Source organism: Mytilus edulis, unplaced genomic scaffold (assembly GCF_963676685.1).
Source record: "Mytilus edulis unplaced genomic scaffold, xbMytEdul2.2 SCAFFOLD_533, whole genome shotgun sequence".
Lineage (NCBI taxonomy): Eukaryota > Metazoa > Mollusca > Bivalvia > Mytilida > Mytilidae > Mytilus > Mytilus edulis.
In genome coordinates, this window is record NW_027269225.1 from 9,177 (window position 1) to 32,743 (window position 23,567).

General features: G+C 32.1%; 1 protein-coding gene across 1 annotated transcript; it reads left to right on the top strand.

Annotated features, from left to right (window-relative positions):
• The first annotated feature begins 20,147 nt into the window (after nt 1-20,147).
• Nucleotides 20,148-21,427, top strand: LOC139509696 (uncharacterized protein PF3D7_1120000-like). The gene is made up of 2 exons (XM_071296240.1): nt 20,148-21,352; nt 21,421-21,427. Exons 1-2 carry the CDS (start codon nt 20,148-20,150, stop codon nt 21,425-21,427), a joined length of 1,212 nt encoding a protein of 403 aa, XP_071152341.1.
• Nucleotides 21,428-23,567: the final 2,140 nt, after the last annotated feature.

The window sequence follows — 23,567 nt, forward strand, 5'->3', positions numbered from 1 at the left end:
AAGCAGCCACGAAGCAGCCATTAAATAGTATTTATAACCAATGAAATAACGTTAACAGTTTTACCCGAACCTGACGTGGTAATTAACAAGTAATAGCTTTCTAAAAAGCTTGCCGTATTTTTAGCTGATTGGTTTGTGAGTAGTTTATTTTTATTTAAATACAAGCAATATGAAAACATAGCGCTTTTTCTACTAACATGTTGTTTGTGTTGTATTATTGGTGGACCCGTGTTATAATGGAAGGAGACTTAATAAAATTGAGAATGGAAATGGGGAATGATATTATAATAAAATGTCAGTATTCTGTGTCTATAATCAACTTGATAAAAATAGTATATAACGTGAACATACTTTTGAGGATTACAACTTGACAAAATGGACAACAACAGAAGGCAGTGGCGGATCCAGAGGGGGACGTAGAGGGCGTACGCCCTATCCCCCCCTTTTTTTTTAAAATGATTAATCATACTAGACTATGTGAACATGTGAACTTCGCCATTTCCTGTGTACTCTATTATTTAATTTTTATGTGACAATTCTTTACTTAAGAAGATATTTTTCGCCATAATTTACTGATTGTCAAAGTCTTTTGATTCGCTATGGTGGAGTTGACCATGCTTTCGAAAAACATCGCTCAGTCATTTTGAAATTCAAATTACAGTAACACATTGCTTACGCTGAGGATGACAATCATGACACCTTCAAAGCGACATAGGTTTGAGCAAGAACATATTGACTTCTATTTCACTATTCCACCAAACAAGAAGTAATACTCTGTAGACTATAACACTCTCATGAAGGTTAAGTGGTTTGTGTGATTTGGCGGTTAAATCATTCGGCACGACATGGTCTACTCGATAGGTCACGTTAATTTTTCTTGCTGTGTTAGTCAATATGTACGTTCGAATTTAGTCTTGGATTATGAAGGTGAACCAGATATTTCATTGAGAACTGTTTTAACTGCTTTAAATCAACAAAGTAAAGGTATTAAGTCGGCAATTATTGGTGGTAGAGAGAAATTTGGTGGACTTGGATGAGTTAAAATTACAGTGTGCTAATCAGTTGATGGAGTACCACTGCCAGGTGAAGAGAAAAGAAAAGGGAACATACTACTCTTGTGGGTCCTACACACACTTCAGGTCCAGCAGTCCGTATGTCAACAGTAGTAAATTACCCACCAAACCTGGCCTCAGTGAAATTTTGAAAGATGAGTATTTAAATTATTTATAAATTTTAGCTATAATAGATAATTGTAGTGGTTATAATTTGACCAATGATTTTATTGAATATCAAGTAGGTCAACCTGATATTATTGTTAAGGATAGACTTAGCAGAAACATTCAATTTTAGATGGATATTGATACGCCTATATTTATTATAGATACTATTAGAGATGGTTGTTTATTACCTTTCTATTCAAATACAATATCGATTATTGTTTGTCAAATAATTTATTATTTTTAAGATACCTCTTTTGTTAAATCAGCGATTACTAATTTATTAGCTATGATTTAATTGTAGGGATGTCAAATATTCACTTTGTGTGAATCCGTTAACTGTTTCTGTTCAGTTAAACGACACGTTTAAACTCACATTTGAGACAGAATATGACAGGTATTTGCGAAAGACAAGTGTAAACTTTGAAGATATGCGTATTGCAAAACATTACATTTATACCAATTCATATATACGTTTAAGTATGTTACACATTAGTCTATATGTTTCCACCTCATACTAAATATCTATGACTTGTATGGGACTTTAACGGTGTTTCTGCTTGCTATAGTTTTACTAGAATATCTCTTTAAAATGGAGAGGAGAAAAAAAGCAGATTATTATGTACTTAGATAATGCATTCGGTTCACATGACGACGAGGAATTGTGTAATACAACAAGTAGCGGTTTTATACCCAAGGCTGAGACGTTTGTGGACTACTATTAAAACCTTATATTTTCAGGGGCTAAGATAAAGGAGTTTTTACTATTACTGACAATTGTATAAACAAGATAATGAATATCATTTCATACATTGATTTGTGTTTAGCTAAAACGGAAAGTATTTGTTAGGGAGATATAGCTTCTTTGGTAGCCATGACAGCTTAATATATCTATTTCTCAAGTTATAGGCAATATTGTATATTTATTGACAAAACATTTGTCTAATGATATAAATAGTGGTCATTCATGCAGGAACAGTAATATACATTTATCTGTAGACGGTATTGGTCTTATTAATGAAAACATTTAAGGTTTTAAATGCACATGAAGCCAATATTAAACTTTTAAATCTGAAGTTCTTGGCAGACTATAGCGTACAGTGAAAACCCATGTAATATTGTTCACGATATGTGGTTTATAGAATGTGAGGTTTCTACAAGTTCCAAATGGAAGGAGTTCACAGTAGTGAAAAATGTATTTTGTCGTTGATAAACTTTTTAGCTTGCAACAAAATAAGATTACTAGTAACCACAACTAAAATGTTGTTAGTAAAAGGAGCACGACATCAGTATTGCAAAAATTTGATTTTAGACATTTTAGCTCATATATATTGCACAATGTTTATATTGACATGGTAGTGAGCCTACTTACTGAGGATAAGAGAGCAGATTATTTTAGTTGGATTGTTGATTAACATGATTGGCTACAGGCTAATTCTGAATTTGTATTTCAGATAGTTGAATCCTTTAAGGGACTTCATGAGGTTGATTAGTTTGCCTCTGATGGCACTTCTTAAATCTTTAAAATTTTATGGATCTTTCTACTTACAGACATGCTTGTATAGCTGGTAGAGTAAAAAGACCATATTTGGCAATGTTGATTTAACATTTGCATATTTAATAGCATTAATGATGGATTTTTCATCCAGTCATAGATCACTTTGATGTGAGCATGTATAATATCACTTTGATGTGAGCATGTATGATATCACTTTGATGTGAGCACGTATTATAGATCACTTTGATGTGAGCATGTATATAATAGATCTCTCTTGATCTTTCTTGATCTCTTGGTATAGATTACTATATACTGTGCCCCTCTACTTGCTGACTTGTTTCTTTATTATTATGAGGCTGACTTCATGCAGGAACTTCTTAGGAAGAAAGATAAGAAGTTAGCAATATCCTTTAACTCTACTTTCCGCTATATAGATGACGTTCTTTCACTAAACAATTCAAAATTTGGTGACTATGTGGATCGCATCTATCCCATCGAATTGGAGATAAAGGATACTACAGATACAGTTAAGTCGGCTTCATATCTTGACTTACATCTAGAAATTGACAATGAGGGTCGGTTGAAGACAAAACTTTACGACAAAAGAGATGATTTCAGCTTTCCAATTGTGAACTTTCCATTTCTAAGTAGCAACATTCCAGCAGCACCTGCATACGGGGTATATATCTCCCAATTGATACGATATTCCCGTGCTTGCATTTCCTATCATGATTTTCTTGATAGAGGGTTACTGCTCACAAGGAAGCTATTAAACCAAGAGTTCCAAATGGTGAAGTTGAAATCATCCCTTCGTAAATTTTACGGACGCCATCACGAGCTGGTTGACCGTTATGGAATAACCGTTTCACAAATGATATCGGATATGTTCCTTACGTCGTAACTACAATCCCCTTCCCTTTCATGAATTTGACCTACAGAATTAGACTATTTACCGGATTGTAATCACATAAGCAACACGACGGGTGCCGCATGTGGAGCAGGATCTGCTTACCCTTCCGGAGCACCTGAGATCACCCCTAGTTTTTGGTGGGGTTCGTGTTGTTTATTCTTTAGTTTTCTATGTTGTGTCATGTGTACTATTGTTTTTCTGTTTGTCTTTTCATTTTTAGCCATGGCGTTGTCAGTTTGTTTTAGATTTACGAGTTTGACTGTCCCTTTGGTGTCTTTCGTCCCTCTTTTACTAGCTTTACTAGATTTGAATGTCAGTGTTTGATTTGAGATTTCATATGAATTTTGTGGATAATAAGATACATAGTACTTAGCTGATAGTTATAATTTTAGATTGCTTTTATTAGTTATGTTTCATTTTTTAATTACAAATATATTTTTGCAGGCACTCACCGGAAGAATTGCAGAATTAACCTGCTTCACTAGTTAGCAAAGTGAATTTTCTCTCAGAACTAATGTAGGAATCTTAGCAGTTTCTACTATAAAGGATATTATATGAGTATTTTACGCTGGAATAATTGGGCTGCATCAAACAGAATTGAAAATGGTTATACTGTACCAGCAAAAGTTTTTACGTTGGTTTATACCCGTACGAAATTATAAGGCGTATTACGCCTGGAAATAAGGCGTAAACCAGGCGTAAGTGATAGTTACGTGTCTAGATCCAAGCGTAAGGGAGCAGGAAACGTAAATCTGTAGTCCTTACGGGCGTAGAAAAAAGCAGTACACCTGGCGTAAATTGAAATAAGCAAGGCGTAAGTTTTCTTACAGGCGTAAATTGAAATAAGCAAGGCGTAAATTTCTTACGGGCGTAAATAAAAATACCCATAATGCTTTGTTTAGAGGATCATGGGATTTTTTTTCAAAATTTGGCTCTTTGGTTTAAGTTTGCAAGAGTTGGACACATGGCAGCTTCATATATTCAGGGATAATTTGCTTGTTATGTGCTTTTTGGAAGAATCTGAAATTGGAAATACTGAATCAAATAAATAAATGAAAATTGTGAAATAAAAGGAAAGAAGTAATACAGGGTTTAATAATAATAATGTGAGTATAACTTAGTTATTAAGTATTATGTTCTATCAGAATTTTTGAAATCCCAAAACCTTTATCCTTGGATAATAACATTAAAATCTTTTACTTTAAGGTAAATTGCAGTATTATCATTTATATTTTAGATCAAATGACAATAATTTTTAAAAACAACGTAGTTAAAATGCTAATTTTATTTCAAGCAAAAAATATTGTCATAATTCTTATTTAAACTTGAGCTTATTTGAGCCATTGTCTGCATAAAATATATCTATTTCTATATTAGCTTCTTCAATGGTTAATATTTCAAGTTTTTTGTCAAACAATAAGAAATAAAAGCAACAGCATAGAAGTATGTATCAAATACACAAAAGTACACAGTAAGGTTAATACACTGAACTAAAATAAGTGTAGTATTATGTAAAGATATGACGCCTGGTTTATTTATTGACCAGGCGTACTCATTTGCATATTACGCCTATTTTTTTGTGAACCAGGCGTACTTATTTAAATATTACGCCTAAATTTACGCCTGGTTTACGCCTTAGTTACGCCTAGTTTACGCCTGGTTGACGCCTGGACATGCATTTTGTAGACACTGCAATGCCGCCAGGATAAAGTATGATTTTTACGCCTGGTTTCCGTGTCATATACGGGCGTCACAGTTCGTACAGGTATTTAGCTGTATTGGCACATTAGAGAAATACTGTTAGTCCAGTTGAACAACCGTTTTACTCTTTACAGTGAATACATTATCTTATTGGATCATCATGTGTACCGACGAATTCGTCTTTAGTAATTAACCTACTAGAAGATGTGAAGCGTAGCTTGCCTACTCCTACGAATATAAAGGAGCCTGTTTCGGTAGAATTACTGCATATAATGTGGGTTGTTGTTTCTTTTGGTGACTTGTATAATCAGCGTATTTGATATTTGTACGTGTTTCAGTGCTTTTGCGAGTTGAGTTGCAATCTATTCGATGAAGTGATTATTTTAAGTTATTTTAGATCATTATATGTCTATTGTCATTTAACGTCTCAAAATAGGCGTATATATACAGATTGAGAGAAGGCGATTCAGTGTCATTCGTATAAGTGTCAGTGAAACATTTGATTTATTTTTGCATTGGGCTGATTTTTCTAGCTATTTTGATGAGGTTACTTATTTATTTATTTTATTCTATTTTTTGTTTGGATTTTTCCAAATGATTAGATGTTGATGTTTTACGTAAAAGAATACGCCAGTGTCATACTATAGGATGCGCGAGCTCTTTATTGAAGTGTTCTGTCGTATGTTCTTGATATTAAGTGTTATGGGTTTCACAGTTTTAGGTCTGAAAGTGCTAGTGCTTGTGCATATTTAGATTTAAAGTTTTTAGAGACACGGTAGATGGGGTTCAGAAACGGTAAACGATATTATCGTGAAGGATTCTTTGGATAATTTCTAGCATTATTTTCAGATCTTTATTACATGTTATCAGAGACATATAATTGTATTATATGTTAATTGTATTATATGTCTCTGATGTTATTAACCAACTTACTACAATATGTATAGAAATGCCCATGCTTTATAAAAGGAAAATTTCGACATCTGGTCATTATGAACAGAGAAATTGCTACAGCCAGTCATTACGAGATCTCAGTCATGCATTACGAAATCTCAGGCATGCATTACGAAATCACACCCGTGCATTACGAAATCACAGTCATGCATTATGAACAGATGAAACGGGACATCGATTAAATCAAAATGTCGTTTATTTCTTTAAATAAGTGTGACATTTTTTAATTCTTTTTTAAACTTAATATCATAAAAACAAGTTTAAAGGTGGCACGGTAGTATTTGCTTTCCAGAATTTAGGTTGCTCTTTTGTGTACCCTACTTAGGTAAATGTATCTAAACAGTGTGATTGGAAAAAAAATACAGTATCAACTGAACATACTTTCCCAAACTGAGTGATGAATCAGGTGTAGAAAAATATGAAATAATTTTATATACAGATGAAAATGAGAATTTTTTAAAATTTTGCATTCACTGCACCATAAAAGACCTAAACGTACTAGTGGCCTTAGGATTTTAAAAATAGCAAAAAAAGTAAACGGTCATGGTACATATCCAAATTCATTTCTGAATGGTAAAATGAAAGTACTTCAGTTAACTGTGAATGTAGAATTTTTTGCAGTGTAAGAAAGTGGTGAAAATTCTAAAAAGGCTATCATTGTCCCTTATGGCCAGGAAATACTACCTGCCACCTTAAGGGGGATATATATTTTTACACTAAATCAATAAAGGAACTTTTTTTACCTATGCAATTTGTAAGTTTATCAATACAAAGTTGATTAAGGGCAACTATGATAAAAACAAGCCTTAAATCCACCCCTGAGAGTAAAAATTGCTGATTCAGCAAATTTTGCCTGATCTGTAGGTAATAATGTAAAAATTTACCTAGAAAGTAGAAATTCATTATTTTTATGTAACTTGCACTACATTTTTAATTATAAATGCTCGCTTTGACTTTTCGCAGTGTCTGACACATGTGCAATCACTGGAATTTGAGACGCGACATTCTTCGGTTGCATGTACATCCTATTATTTTCACCGAAATAAACAAATTGCATAATTTCTTATTTTTTTCAACACAAGTACAGCTATACTAGTTTTCTTGAGGTTTAATTTGTAGTTCTGATGTAACATGACACCAGTTGGAGCTTTAGGGGAACTAGTAAGAGGTTAAGGGGTCACACAATATCACACACCTATATCCCCCTCCAAAAAAAAAAATTGACCCCCAAAAAATTACCCTCATTTCAAGTAAAAGAGCCCTAAATTTTCATAAAAAAAGCAAAAAAAACACCCGAAAACACCAACATTTTCTTACTCCCAAAAAATTTTTTTTTTTACTCTGGAAAATAAAACGTTATTAAAAACACCCAAAAAACAACAAAAAAATTCCAAAAAAAAAAATAAATAAAAAAACCGGGATAACTGGCAGAGAAAGAATTCTGTGGGATTTAAGAGAAAAAAAATCAATTTTTACTTTAAAAAATGAAACAACCTACAGCTCCTGATTTATATCCAGAATTACCTATAGAAGATGGACAAAATTATAGACTACAAAAAATAACAGAAATAGAAAAAACATTAATAAATGAGAGAGATAAACGTAAATCACTATACAAAAAATATAAACGCGGAGTTAATGTTACTGATGGTGTTGATACAAGTTTAATTTCGACATCTGTTGTTTTAGCTGGTATAGGAATAGCTTTTCCTATCTTACTTCCCATACAAATTGCAGCTGTTGTATGTGGAAGTTTAGGAGGTCTAGTTAAATTAATTAGAAGAAAGTTGACAACAAAATCAAAAAAACATTATGAAATTAAAACAATGGCAGAATGCAAGTTAAACAGCATAAAAGATTTAATATCAAAATCTTTAACTGACGGACAGATAAGTGCAGAAGAATTTAAATCAGTTTTGGATGAATTAGAAAAATACAACAAAATGAAAGAAAATATACGAACAAAACAAACACAAACAGTAATGAATGATAATGAAAGAAAAAAATAATTGAAGATACAGAAGCTAGGGTAAATAGTGAATTAAAAAAAAATGGAAAATATCTAATTTTTTTAACAAAATTACAATTATAGTTAATCATGTTAATGACCCTCCTCAGACCGTGTATATTTACGCCAAACATTTTTCATTTTAAGCTGAACAAATAGATTTTGAAAATACCCTACAAATTTTGAAATTAATTGGTTTAAAAAAATGTAACAAACATCTGTTGAAGTCACTTCTGAAAAATCATTTTCGTTATGAGAATTGAAATTTGTAATTTTCATGACATTACATTATTTGATTTCACGAGGATAATATTTAAAAGTAATGATAAGTTTGTCTTAAAAAGATTTCATCTTATCAAATTGAATAAATTAAAACATTTGAATTTGATTGTTTTAGAAAAGAAACAAATTTCAATCTCCTTCTTAAGGACAAAATATTGAAATTGCTCATCTTAAGCATTTTTCAATTTGCCATAAAATATTGAAAAATGAAAAATGCTAAAACGTGGAGCATTTTTCAATTTGCCTTAAAAAATTGAAAAATGAAAAATGCTCCAACGTGGAGCATTTTTCAATTTGCCTTCAAAAATCAAAAAATGAAAAATGCTCCAACGTGGTGGAGCATTTTTCAATTTGCCTTTAAAAATTGAAAAATGAAAAATGCACCAATGTGGCGCATTTTTCAATTTGCTTTGAAATATTGAAAAATGAAAAATGTTGAATTTTCATCTTTATTTTTTTTCTCTCAAAAACGAAAATGTTTTTTTTTTTTGTGTTGAGGATTTTTCAATTTGTTTAATCAAAGTTTTGTTTTTATGCTTTAAATATAATACACATATGTGTATGTGTGAACCCGTGTATACACATTTATTACCTTACCCCGAAAAGATAGAACAACAACGCACCAGCAAAATTTTGTGATGTGGCGCAGGATTATCATGCAAAAAATTATTGTTATTTCCCTTGTTTAAAACCCTAAACTTTATACTTCCCTATTTTGTTATTCACATTCAGGTTAACTACATATTCTCTTTATATCTGTTAAATCAAATGGATATTGGTTTGTTTAATTCATTGATAGAGATATTTATTTTTACTCCAAAGTTTAGTATTAGCACCGTTGCAAAACATTTGTAAACTTCTTTAAAAAGTTATTATACATTTAAGATAACATCTGAGCAATACGAACACGCATAGAACAAGGCATATATAACCTTGCTCGTAACAACACGGTTCGGTTATTGCCATTAAAGGATTAAGCATAGCGGAAAGCAATTACAATATGCCCTATAAAACCCTCAACGACAGAATAGCCTCACCAAAGCTGAGAGCTATTCATCAATAAATAGTAAATGAAAAATATTGTAACATAAGATTTCGTACTTTCATGCAATGGCTACGGATTTGGTGATACCCTCGTTGACAACCTAGAAAATATGTAAAGATAAAAACAACACCTAGGAAAGCTGTTCTGTTCCCAGTCTCTCTGTATAAGGTTGATTAATATGCCATTTTCCTTCTAAATACAGCTCATTTTGGAAGTCATTGAATGCTCCCTTTCTTAACTAGATAAAATGAATTAAATAATTTGTTTACTGTTTTTTTTTTTGGGGGGGGGGGGGTTAGTATTACTTAGCTATTTTAATACCAATAGTGCTTTAACATTTGGAATCCATCGTCTCTGTTTACAACTAGAACAAGCTGTGGTTTACATCTCCGAATCTCAATCAGAATTACTAATGCTAAATGTTGGTCCCGCGAGGTTGATGTTGAATTTTACAGCGATTTTTCTGTTTTTAACTGAAATACATTATTTTGGGAAAACTAATCAGAAATGAAGCAGACATTTGAGTCAGTGCTCGGTGGAATTAGTTACGACTGTCTTTAGGAGACAAGTTTTGAAAATGTAGGTGTATAATTGTTGCTGTGGTCTTTTATTTTTATAGTATGGTTTTTTTGGTACATTTTGTGTCAATGTATAGTCAAAATATGTTTAATATTGTCAAGACTGATATTGCTGATTACTTAAAGTTTGTTCATTTTGAGACAGATTTTCTTTTATTTGGAATGAATGTGCGGTGGCATTTTAGCTAAAAATTAACTTCAAATGTTAAGCTAGTTTACATTTCTCTAGATATAAGAAGATGTGGTATGAGTGCCAATGAGACAGTTTGCCTTCTAAGTCACAATTTTTAAAATAAAAACCATTATAGGTCAAAGTACGGTCTTCAACACAGAGTCATGGTTCACATAAAACAATAAGTTATAAATTGTTCCCAAAATGACTAGTGTAAAACGATTCAAGCGGGAAAAACAACGGTATAATCTATATACAGAACGAGAAACACTTATGAATCACATCAACTAACGACAACAAGGAACATTATAGAAGATAAAAAAAAAAACCTGTTAAACAGACTTAGCAAGAAGGGGTATAGTACGATTCTGTTGTTGTTGTCAGGTTATTAAAGTTTGCATATTTTGGTTTTAATATTGTTTCACTTATAGGGTCTTTACATCGGGATTAAACATATTTTTTAAAAACCAGTTGTTGGCATGACACGGGTTATGTTCTTCTCTTAAATATTTTATAATTTGTATAATACTGAACCCCTAACGGATCGAGTTGCCTGATATGCCTATAATGAAGACGTAATCTTAAAATCAGTTTAATTAAGGTCTGGAGCTGACATGTCAGTAACTTCTAGTAGTCTGTTGTTATTTATGTGTTATTATCATTTTGTTTATTTTCTTTTGTTACCTCTTTTGACATCGGACTCGGACTTCTTTTGAACAGAATTTTACTGAGTGTATGGTTATGCGTTTACTTTTCTACATTGGTCAGAGGCATCAGGGGAGGGTTGAAATCTCATAAACATGTTTAACCCCACTTATTTTGCGCCTGTTCCAAGTCAGGAGCCTCTGGCCTCTGTTAGTCTTGTATTATTTTTAAATTAGGTTTTTAGTTTTTAATTTGTTTAGTGTGGCGTCCATTATCACTGAACTAGTACATGTATATATATACATGTATTTGTTTAGGGGCAAGCTGAAGGACGCCTCTGGGTGCGGCAGTTTCTCGCTACATTAAAGCCCTATTGGTGACCTTCTGCTGTTGTCTGTTCTATATATATGGTCGGGTTATTGTCTCTTTGACACATTCCCCATTTCCATTCTCAATTGGATTGTCTATTTAAAAAAATAGAAGATACAAAATTATTATGTCTGAAGCTGTCAGGGAGAATCATAAAACCCTTGACATAAAATAATCCATATTTTGAGTCAGATATGGGAGATCTTCCTATGATGCCCGCCCGTCCTCCCCCTAAAAAAAGAAAACAACACTAAAATTTTATTCTGACATTACAGATGGGATTTCATTTCATTCACGTGAATGAGGTTAGAGTGACTAGTTGTGCGCCTTTTCCTAAATTCATCTTTTTTGTTTGTTCTCCAGATCCCACCTTTGGTGTCCCCTTGATTTCATTACCCACATTTTAATAATCCTATATCCGACCATCCCTTTTTGTAATCTCAATAGCACCCCCTCTCTATATCCCACTTCTGGGGCTACTTGCAAAATTCATTTTGATCAAGATGGATTGTATGCTCAGAATTATCAGCCTGATATTGTTCAGGATAAAAGTTTCGTGATCCCTGTAAAAAAACAAAACAGTTGTGACTTTCTGTTTACATAACGAATATAAAAGGGGAGCGGACGAGCTACAAAAAATATAATAGTATCAACAAAGAGGCAATTTCGATAAATGTTTAAATTATTTAAAATTTCTCAAATTACGAAAAGAGTGCACACGCTGAAATGTCTCGCCTTCTTTACTAATCATTGATATTATGTTGATCCAAAATCCTGGACTTAAAAACATGAAATCCCGAGGTCCTGAATGAAAAAAAAAATCCCGGGTCCCGAAAGGGTTAACCCCGAAATCACAAGCTTAAAAACACCCGATCCTGACGTCCTGAAAAAGGTGCTGCCCACCCTCTATGTTGATAATCCTAAATATAAAGCTCAGTGGCGGATCCAGCCATTTTAAAAAGGTGGGGTTACCAACCCAGAGTAAAGGGGGGTTCCAACTATATGCTCCCATTCAAATGCATTGATCGGCCAAAAAAAGGGGGGTTCCAACCCCCGGACCCCCCCCCCCCCCCCCCCCCCCCCCCCTGGATCCGCCACTGAAGCTTTACTACAACTATCACATAAACTTAACATGGTCAAAGTAAATTAGGACAAGGTCATATAAACAAAACAAGAAATACATGTACACCTTACAATAAATCACTAAGTATAAATGACCCATGCTAATAGTTTCTAAGAAACAGACTTAACCGAGAAAACTAAACACATGAACCACGAAACTAAGGTCAAGGATCTGAACCATGGCAGGCAGAAGTGTACAACTTACAATTCCATACAGCAAGTAAAGTTAACCTATTTCTTATAGTTTAAGAAAATCAGAACAAAACTAAAAAACTGAATACTGTGCAATGAACAGTGAAAATGAGGTCAAGGTCAAATAATACCTGCCAGACTGACATACACATCATTAAATATTTCCATACACCAAACAAAGATTATATATTGCATATAGTGTTAGAAAAAAAGACCAAATATCAAAAACTTAACGTTGGTCAAGGTTTGATAAGCACAACCATGCTTGACACATCTATATCATTTCCTCTATTGTTCAATAAAATATCGTCATTTGATCTCGATGGATCAGCATCGCGTTTTGACTCAGGTTGGATTGCTTGATCTGACATGCATATATGTCTACTGGATCAGAATTCGTATCGGAGGCTCCTCTGATTCTACCTCTATCTCTACCATCACGCCAACTAGTTCTGGTATATTTTGGTGGTATGCCTGTGTTGTTTGCGAGAATTCTACGTATTTTAAATGACAATTAGAAGAATTCAAGGGAACAGTATTTATAAACAGTATGTATATGCAATATGATGTTGATGATAATGACGAGAGCGTGGTCAGATTACGTTAGTGGAAAGGACTTAGACTGGTCGATGTAAGAGCGGTCTATAATCGCAGAAAAAGTGTGTTAAGATCGTGTTGCAATCGAATAAATCGTGCATGTATTGTCGTTATGAAAACGTGATTAGCGTAATAAATCGTGATTATCGTATTGAAGACTCAGAATAGGCGTGATGAGAACGTGACCCGTAGCGGGATCGTAGTAGCATCGTGAAAACAATGAAAATCCAAACTTTCATCCTGCTCGTACCGGGACCTCACATTTTAGATCGCGGTGAGCGTGGTGCAATAGTGGTCTAGTGTGACTTGAGCATACAACATGCTCCTTGTTTCTCTACCTTTGCTACTGATCAAAATGAGCAACTAGTTCTTGTCTTGAATTGTTGATACCGTACGTTTCCTGCTTTCATCGTGTAAGAATACATTTTTTTAATAATTGTGAAATATATATCACGTATTGTTCAGTAATTTCAACTGTTGTTATTATTGTTATTGGTCGTAACGTAATCAATAAACATAATCAATACCGAAGAAACTGTGCTATCTTATTTTTTCTTAGTTTCCCAGGTAGCAAGTACAAAAAACATCACCAATTGATACATGTACTTTTATAAAAATTCATATATGTATAGCATGTATGGCACATGAAAATAAATAACGCTGCGCTCTCCATGTATTCATTTACTCAATTCGTGAATGGAATGCTCTGTAACTAAACTGACGAATACTAGTGATAAACTTTGTTTTATTCATAATTTCACCAAAAAAAAGATGTGGTATGATTGCGAGAGAAACAATTTTTTCCACCAGACATTAAATGATGATGAAGTGAACAAGTATAATTCATAGTACAGTCTTCAACATTGATGAAAACCATTACCGCACAACAAGCTATAAGAGAATCCAAAAAGAAAAATTTAAAAACATTTCAATTCATTCGAGAAAAATTAGTTTTACGGCGCATATATAGGACTCTTAGTGATTAAACTCGTTTTATGTGCACAACCATCCCCTTAACATTGAACAGTGATAAAAAGCATAATTATTATAAAAACAGTTAAATCGTTTCACAAATGATATCGGATATGTTCCTTACGTCGTAACTACAATCCCCTTCCCTTTCATGAATGTGACCTACCGAATTAGACTATTTACCGGATTTGTTATCACATTGGCAACACGACGGTAGCCACATGTGAAGTAGGATCTGCTTACCCTTTCGAAGCACCTGAGATCAACCCTAGTTTTTGGTGGGGTTCGTGTTGTTTATTCTTTAGTTTTCTATGTTGTGCCATGTGTACTATTGTTTGTTTGTTTTCTTCATTTTTAGCCATGGCGTTGTCAGTTTATTTTAGATTTATGAGTTTTACTGTCCCTTTGGTATCTTTCGTCCCTCTTTTGAAAAGACTTTTCAAATAAATAAATAAAGAGCTCCGCTGTAAGCGCATGGTACTCCTCTTGTCCTTATGCTTTAAGGGCATACGATACAGTAGAGATCCCTCGTTGATTTTTTCTTAAAATTTTGATAGAAGGTCAATTTCATTGGGTACTTTTTAAATATGCAAAGAAAAAAGTACCTTCATGACTTACTTTTAGAGATAATTTTGTTCGAAATTTGCATATTTGGAAGAAAATCGCTGAAATTTAATAAATTATGACTTTTAAAGAAAGTAACAATACTTTTGAACGAAAAGTCATAACTTAACCGGGTTTTTGTAAAATACTCCCGTGATCCATGACATCAACATGCTGAAACAAGTTTAAGGTTAAACCAAATCATCATGTTCCGGATTTAGATTGCTATGTATCCGAAATAAAAAATTGACCATACTTTTGCGTCTTTTCGGAAGTGCAGAAAAAATTTGATCGTTGTTTTTTTCTAGAAATTTTTGCGGAGTGTTTTTGAAACAGTACTTGATTAATTGCAAAAGAAAACAATTGGGGTCCATGTGCTTGTTTTTTCAATAAAAGCCATACATCTTTATTTTTTACGACGTCTGTCAGTATGGCGCTAAATTACGTTAAATTAAGTTTTAATCGCAACAACGTCGTGTAATCATTCCCGCCGTACACGAGTTCACTGTCAAGTTTATGCAGGTGTTTTTCAAAGCGTTGATACTTAATATAAATGAAGGATTCTAGCAGATTGCTTTGTCAGATGTAGATCTGCTAGAAGTATAAAGATGCATCTAAGTCCGACATTAGTTCTAAATTGCTTGATGTACTGTAGGATGATAGACAACATTATTGACATGACAAAATGTGAACCAACTATAAATTAAATGAGGGATCATACCATATAATCGTCAACAATGACAAAACCGATACCGTATCGTCAACTTTAAAAGGTCCCGACGTACTTTTATTTTATTTTTTTTTACACTCAAAAGATAATTATCTTTCAAATTTAAATTATGAGCAGTACTTCTTGTTTTATAATAAGAGCTGTTTTGTGCAATTTAACTCATGCCATTATTGCATCAATCGACCGAAAATGAAGTTGTAATATAATATTTCATAGGAAGTACTGCAGCCGGTATAAGAGAATGATATTGAACGATGTCTTTATCAATAGATAAGTACATAACATTTTTTTTACGGCGTATACGTATGAATATTTGCATAGTATATATACTTGTTTGTCTAGAAGAAGAGCTATATTGAAAACACTTTGTTCGTCTGTCTGATCGTCTAACTATACGACGAGTTTTAACGTGTGTACACTTTCTGATCTGTCTGTCTGCAATTAGTGTACATTTGCCGATACTTCAATTTTTATCTCTCAATACATTGAAGTAAAAAATGTACAATAGGGACATGCTTATACAAATAAGAAGACAAATGACTAAACGACTATAGGACATCGGACGGCCTTCAACAAAGAGTAAAACCCATACCGCATAGTAAGCTATGAAAGGCACCTACATGACAAATGCAAAAAAACTCAAACTTATGGCCTGATTTAAGTACAAAACAATGAACAAAATACAAATATGATGAACAATAGCAAAAGACACCGTTAATTACAAGCCCTTTTAACAGCATGTGAAGGGGCGTTTTCTTGTTTTGGTCTATTACATCCAGTTTCATATACAAAAAGAATACATGTACAACCAATTAAACAAACTAACGTGTGACAATGCTGCATCTATTGGTAATATTTTGCTTAAATTCAAACCAAAAACGACACCAATATATTTTTTGAAATCTTTTTAACGGATTTTTATTGAAAGTTTTTCTTCATACACATACAATATTATATGTTTTTAAAATATCAATTAAAATCGGCTTTTTTATGTACCAATTTCAAGTCCAGAATAGGACGAGACACTCTCTTTACTTATTATTCTATTTACGAATAGAGGTGTTATACGACCTTGTCCACCAATGAGAGTCTCGCACATGCAGTCGGTTTTGTTATTTCATTGATAGTCTGTTAAATTTGGCCTTACAATGACAATTCTCCGTAAAATTTGGAGGCTGCCAAATGCTAAACAAGAAAAGAATTCAAGATAGTATTATTTACTTCGAATTCATTATCAATAAATGAAAATAACTGTTCTCGTCATGAAAAATATTGCACAGCTGTACAACACGCCGTAGTAATGACTTTTGTGTATGGATTTCAACACCAGACCAGATTCGGCTACCCTACGCGCCATAGGTTTTGTTAAATTTTTCTCATTAATTACGGGTTCACACGTTTTCTTATTTCTTTAAGTTTCATTAAAATAACATTTGGATGTCATAAATGTGCAAAAAATATTTGCCGCTGTACGTTAAGCAGCTACCAGTACTCATAATTAGCTATTGCAGGTCGTTTCATTTGTTATCCGAAAAACTGGAAAAAGGCCTCATTTTTTATGAATAAAAACTCCATAACTCCAAAAATGTAAATGTTTTATAAAAGTTGGTAAAAGCGTGGTTGAGTTATTGTCCAAAAAACTGGAAAAAATCCCCTTTTTTCAAAATAAAAATTCATAACTAAAAAACGTAAAATCTGAAATTTAAAAAAAAAATTTGAAAAGTAGCTTAAGTCAACAGATTTAAACAGTTCACTAAACTGTCATAAAATTTTGTTTAAGTGTTTATGAGTGATTGTCCGATAACTGGAAAATCCCCCCTTTTTTAAGCATAGAAATTCATGACACGGAAACGTAAAATCTGAAATTTATAAAAATCAGAGCATACGTCAATAGATTTAAACAATTCACCAAAGTCTCATTAAGTTGATGGAAGCATTTTAGAATTAGTCTCCGAAAACTGGAAACCCCCCCCCTTTTTAAGGAAAAAAAATTCATAACATGGAAACGAAAAATTTGAATTTTATAAAAATCGAAAGGGAGCTTACGTCAATAGATATAAACAATTCGATAAAGTTCCATAAACGTTGGTGGAAGCGTTTTTTATTAATTGTCCGAAGTGTGGACGACGGACGGACAACGGTATACCATAATATGTCCCGTTTTAGACGGGCGTATACAAACAAAGAAACAAGTTATAAAAAATGCTAAACATATAGTACAGATACAAGCGTGCTCGATGTTTGTGATAGAGGGGGGGGGGGGGGGGGGGGGCGGAGGTGTGAAATTGCTGCGAGTTTTGTTTATCCAAAATCGATTTTACATATGTCCGTTTTTTACAATCAATATTTCACAAATTAAGTTAAGAATAAGGAATCAGTGAAAAAACTATGTAAATTAAGTATTTTTTTATTATCCTACATTGAACTTTTGATGTTGTCCCTTACTTTGGCTTTGTGGAAGCGTCGACCATGTGCATTATACGCTGTCATCATTGCAGAAGTTGAAACACTATGTATTTCCGTTGGTGCCCCCACTCTTTTGTGGGGAAAATTTGGTTGATTATATAGGAAATCGCCGAAGCATGACTGGACTCCCTTAAGGTCAGTCAGTGCCACCCCTCATGAAAAGTTCTGGATCAACCACTGCTACTGTCGTAAATGATGGTAGCGAGGGTTAACTGTTGCTAATGCTTTACCAACTCTAGCTTCACACACGTTGATTCCTTTGCTTGATAAATGTAACTACTAGTATTTGTTCCATGTACATGATGCATACGGTTTGAAATTCGATCATTTGTGTCGATCTGTGTCGATCTGTTATTTTTTCCTTTTTGTATTTAAAAAGAAGATTGTCACTGACTGAGAACCCTTTTTTGTGTCGACATATTTGTCCTATAATACTCGTTTTGCTTTCACATATTGAAGATGTAAAATCATACTATAATAGAATGTACATAATACAGAACCTCGGGGGAACTGTTTCATGTTTGTTGAAATACTATTCACATAATTATTATATATTCTTTGCTACATTTTGTTTTCGGTAAAAGCAAATATAAGAAGTCTTTCATTCTTCGAAATATACATTTACCACACATACATGCATGCAAGTTAATTTCATATTTTCTTTTATAAGATGATTGCTTATTTGAAATTCTGCGAATGAAATTGTGAATATCATAAGCTTGGGAAAAACAAGTTTGTATTAAACAGATTCAAAATTAGGAAACGCTGTACAATGTAGAAAAATACAAAATTGAAAACATATACTAGCACAGTGATCAGAATAATTTAACATCTACACCCAACCCTCCCCATCCCTTTCGAATCGCGAACCCTGCTCCTTGAGCATGTACAGAAACTGACATGGACAATATCTAATATTCTAATATTTTCTCTTCTTTTCTAACATGTTTGACACATTCAGCCACGATATGGTTCAATGCTACTTCGTCTACTCTGCATCGCCTAGTAATTCCATTTTCAGAACAAAAACGACTTACGGAAAGAAAAGACAAAGAAAAACAAAAGTCAGATAGATAGACAGATAGCAAGATATAAAAAATGAATGACAGATTGATAGATCGAAAGATAGATATAAACACGTAGCTATAAAGACAGCTATATACATTGTATATAGATAAAAAGAAAGAATGATTCTTTGTGGTCATTGTCGTACTTGTCAGTGTACCATTCTTGTTCGGAATTTGTTGATACCACACATAGTTCATACACACACACACACACAAACACACATTAAAAAGATCTTCAAGACATATTGCGCATAAAACAAGACAAAAAAAACCGGAAATAGTAACATTTAATTAAAAGGGACAACAATTTAAACATTTAAAACGCCTACATTGAAACAAATTACATTTCGTTCCCATTATTAGACATTTAAATAATGAACATTTTTCAAATTTGAATATTGCACAGTAAAATGAAAATTGAAAAATTGGAGCATTTTTCATTTTTCAATATTAAACGTCAAATTGTAAAATGCTCCACGTTGGAGCATTTTTCATTTTTCAATATTTGAAGACAAATTGAAAAATGCTCCACGCTTGAGCATTTTTCATTTTTCAATATTGTAAGTCAAATTGAAAAATGCTCCACGTTAGATCATTTTCCATTTGTCAATATTGTAAACTAAATTGAAAAATGCTAAAGGTCAGTATTTTCAATATTTGCTTTTAAGAATGAGATTGAAATATGTTTTGTTTTCTCAAGCAAGCAAATACAAATGTTTTAATAATTTTAAACTTTTGACAAAATAAAATCATTTTTAACAGAAAGTTATTGTTATTTGTTTCAATATGTTCGTTAAATCAAAAATATAATTTCATGAAAATAACAAATTTCAAATCTCATAGAGAAAATGGTTTTTCGAAAGTGATTTCTATAGGTTTTTGTTACATTTTTCAAACCAACTACCCTTAGGATTTGCAGAGCAATTTGAAAATTTATTTTTCATTTTAAAATGAAAAATGTTTGGCGTAAATGTACACGGACGCTCCTCCAAAATATGAATTAAATTCTCTTTAAAAAAATGGCTGAAGGAGGTTATGAGTTTGATAATCCTGAGTTTAAAAATAATGATTATGATGAAGAAGAAGAAGAAGAAGAAACGTCTTTTCAAGATGATGAAGAGTTTCAAAATAATATAAATAAGGGATTTGAAAAATCAAGAGATTTATCAGAAAATGATGCTAAAATTCGTAAAAAAGAAACTACAAAAAAAATGATTAAACAATTTTATAAAAAAAATGGTGAAACTATACGTAATGAAGACGGTTTTTTTGTTGGGGAAGAAAATGATGGAAAAATAATGTTATATGTAAAAGATGAAAAAGGTAATGATATTGCATTAACGTATTACCAAAAAGAAAAAAGAAAATTTTATAAATTTAGCACTCTTAAAAGTTATTACGGTGTTAATTTTGTTAGGGATGTTTTAGGTGTAGATGATTTTAAAATATCTGATAGAATAATAGAAGGTAGAGCAGGGTTTCAGAGAATGTTAAATGAACTCGATAATATAGAAATTCCATTACAAGAAATATCTACACAACAAGAAGGACAAGAATTATTAGAAATAGCAAGTAATGAAGAAACACATGTGAAAGAAATAGAAACTTCATTTATTGAACAAGGAACATCTTTCATAAATGAAGAAACACAAACATATATGACAAAAAGAGAGATGGATGGTATAATCAGTGCAATGACATCAGTAAAAGAAGAGATTGCAAATGAATTAGCAAAACTGAATGAAACAAATAAAGACTTAGCAAAAGAAAATGCCAAATTAGAACAAGCTAAAGAAGACAATGATGAATTTCAAATAGATAGAGTAAGTAGTCGAATAAGAGAGTTGGAATCTGAGAGAAGTGCAAGACTAGAAGTAATTAATATTAATAAAGAAAAACTACGTAGTCAAGTAAACAGATTTAAACAAACAATACATAAAATGTTAAACGAAGACAAAACATTAGGTGAAAGAATAAGAACATTATTCAGAGAACAAGGAATAACAATAGTTAGTGTTTTAACTGCTTTTGGAATGATTATTGGTGTTATTGTTGAGGCATTTACTGGTTCTCCTTCTCCTTTTCCTTCTCCTGCTCCATCAAAAGGTGGTGGTGTACAAGATTGGATGAAAAAACAATTAAAAAATCTTGGAAAATTATTATCTTTTCTTGCAGGAAAATTAGCAGCTGCATTACCAGGTATTATAGGTTCTATTGTTTCTTGGTTATTGTCTGCAACAAAAGACGTAGTAAATTTGTTTGCAAACAACTTATGGGCATTGCTTATTTTAGTTGTTAGTTTATTGTTTACTGCTGCTAGAGATTATTTGAAAAAATAAAGTGCTGTAAATCCTATTACAATACTTATAAATATTATTGCTTGTTTATTATCTTCATGATCTTCATGTTCAATTTTTTTTATTGGATCTATTTTTGGTTCTTTAGGCTTTTCAGGTTTTATAGGTTCTTGTGGTTTTACAGGTTCTTTTGGTTTAAAATCAACATGATCAAAATTTTTATTATTTAAATCATCATTAAACCCAAGTGTTTGATTTTCTGTTGCAATTATAATTTTATTATTATAACCAACAATAGTTCCAATTTGTAAAACCATATCACTGGGAGACATATATAAACCAAGTCCATAAGCATAATCAACTTTACTTCTTGCGTATTTTAAAACATTTTGATAATTTGATATCTGAGTGGGTAAATCAATAGGACTATTAATAACATCTTGTACATTTGCTAAGAATTGTTTTTGTGCATCAAATCCTGTTCCTACTTTTAAAATTTCTGTTTTTGTTTGAGATTGTGCACCCAACAAAGCCCATACGTAAATTTTAATACTTTCATTAATACGTTCAATACCTGCTCGTGTAAAACCTTCTGATTTATCTAAAATAAATGTTGTCCAAGCCATACTTATATCTTTTTCATGATAAATTGTATCACGAATATTAAAGAATGGACCATCCTTTTTATGATTTTGTCTATATTCACCACTTGGTTTATAATATTGCTCAAAACTTCCTACTCCTTGACATGATGATTCTAGTTTTTGTCTCCAATCTGTATTTGGAGAAATATTAAATTCATCACATAATTTCTGATATGCAGCTTTGTCATATGGGTTCTTGTAATAACAGAAAGAAGAATCTGTTGGTAAAGGTGATTTAAGTTCTTTTAAAATTCTGGCAATGCAATAATATAAATGAAACATATAAAAAGACTTTGTAAGATTTGAAGTATTTTGTATATGATCATTATAAGAAACACCACATCCTGTACTTGCACACCAAACTGCAAAATTTAACTGACATTGCCACCAATCAAATGAAGAATGAATCCAGGCATTCCATGGTTCGTTAGTGTGTATTGATGGGTTTTGATAGTTTTGAAATAAATCAGGAAAAGATGTTTTAAAGTTCTCTTTTTGATTTACAAATATCGTTTGATTTACAAAATTTGTTTTTAATTGATGATCTTTTTCAGAATATTTAATACCTGGATTATATGAAACATTAGGATTATATTTAAATTCTTTTGTTATCATTTTTTTATATTAAAAATGTTTCATACTATTTCAAATATTGATAATACAATAAACTTAGAACAATACATAAATAACAGAAATGGAAATAAACGTATTGGTTTGAAATTTATAAGATACAGTATAGGTTGGTATAATGTTTATCATGGGTTTATAACAAAAACCGGAGAGGAACAGCAAAGGATATGAATGGTTATTATAGTTTTCAACAAATAGTGGATGAATTTCAAAAAGAAAATATTGTATTATCCGTAAATGAAGCAAATGGTATCGCTTCATTAAACACTACTACTGAGTTAAGGATAAGTAAGGGTTTGGGAAATATGTTAGGATTTAATAATAAACGTAAATTCGAACCTAATGAATTACATTATGGAAACAAATTTGTAGATTTTGCTATCCATAAATCATTATATATCCATTTGGAACAAGTTAGCACTTCTCATAATTATCTTGACGGTAAGCCGAGTACATTATTGGTTGTTATCCCAGTCGAGAATAAAGAGTTTGGTGAAGTTATAACAGCGAGATTTGAGCATCCGGAATATAAGTGTTTAGTAAATGATGTTATAACAGAATTGAAATTAGAAATAAGAGATGAAAATAATAACAAGATAATTAATCATTTACCAATTAATTGTGTTTTAGAAGTTATATAATTTATTTAATAAAATGAGCATACTTGGTGTCAAAAAAAAAACGTAGAAAAAGAAATATTAAATATGAAGAGTGAGCTTCAAACAATGGATACTAAGGATAGAAATTTACACCGGAGTGTCGCTCCCTAACCATCAGAGTTTTAAATGTTGAAAATATAGTTAGTAATATTGACAATAAACAGACAGAAAAATAATAAGTATATATGCTGGAATTGATGGTCCAATAC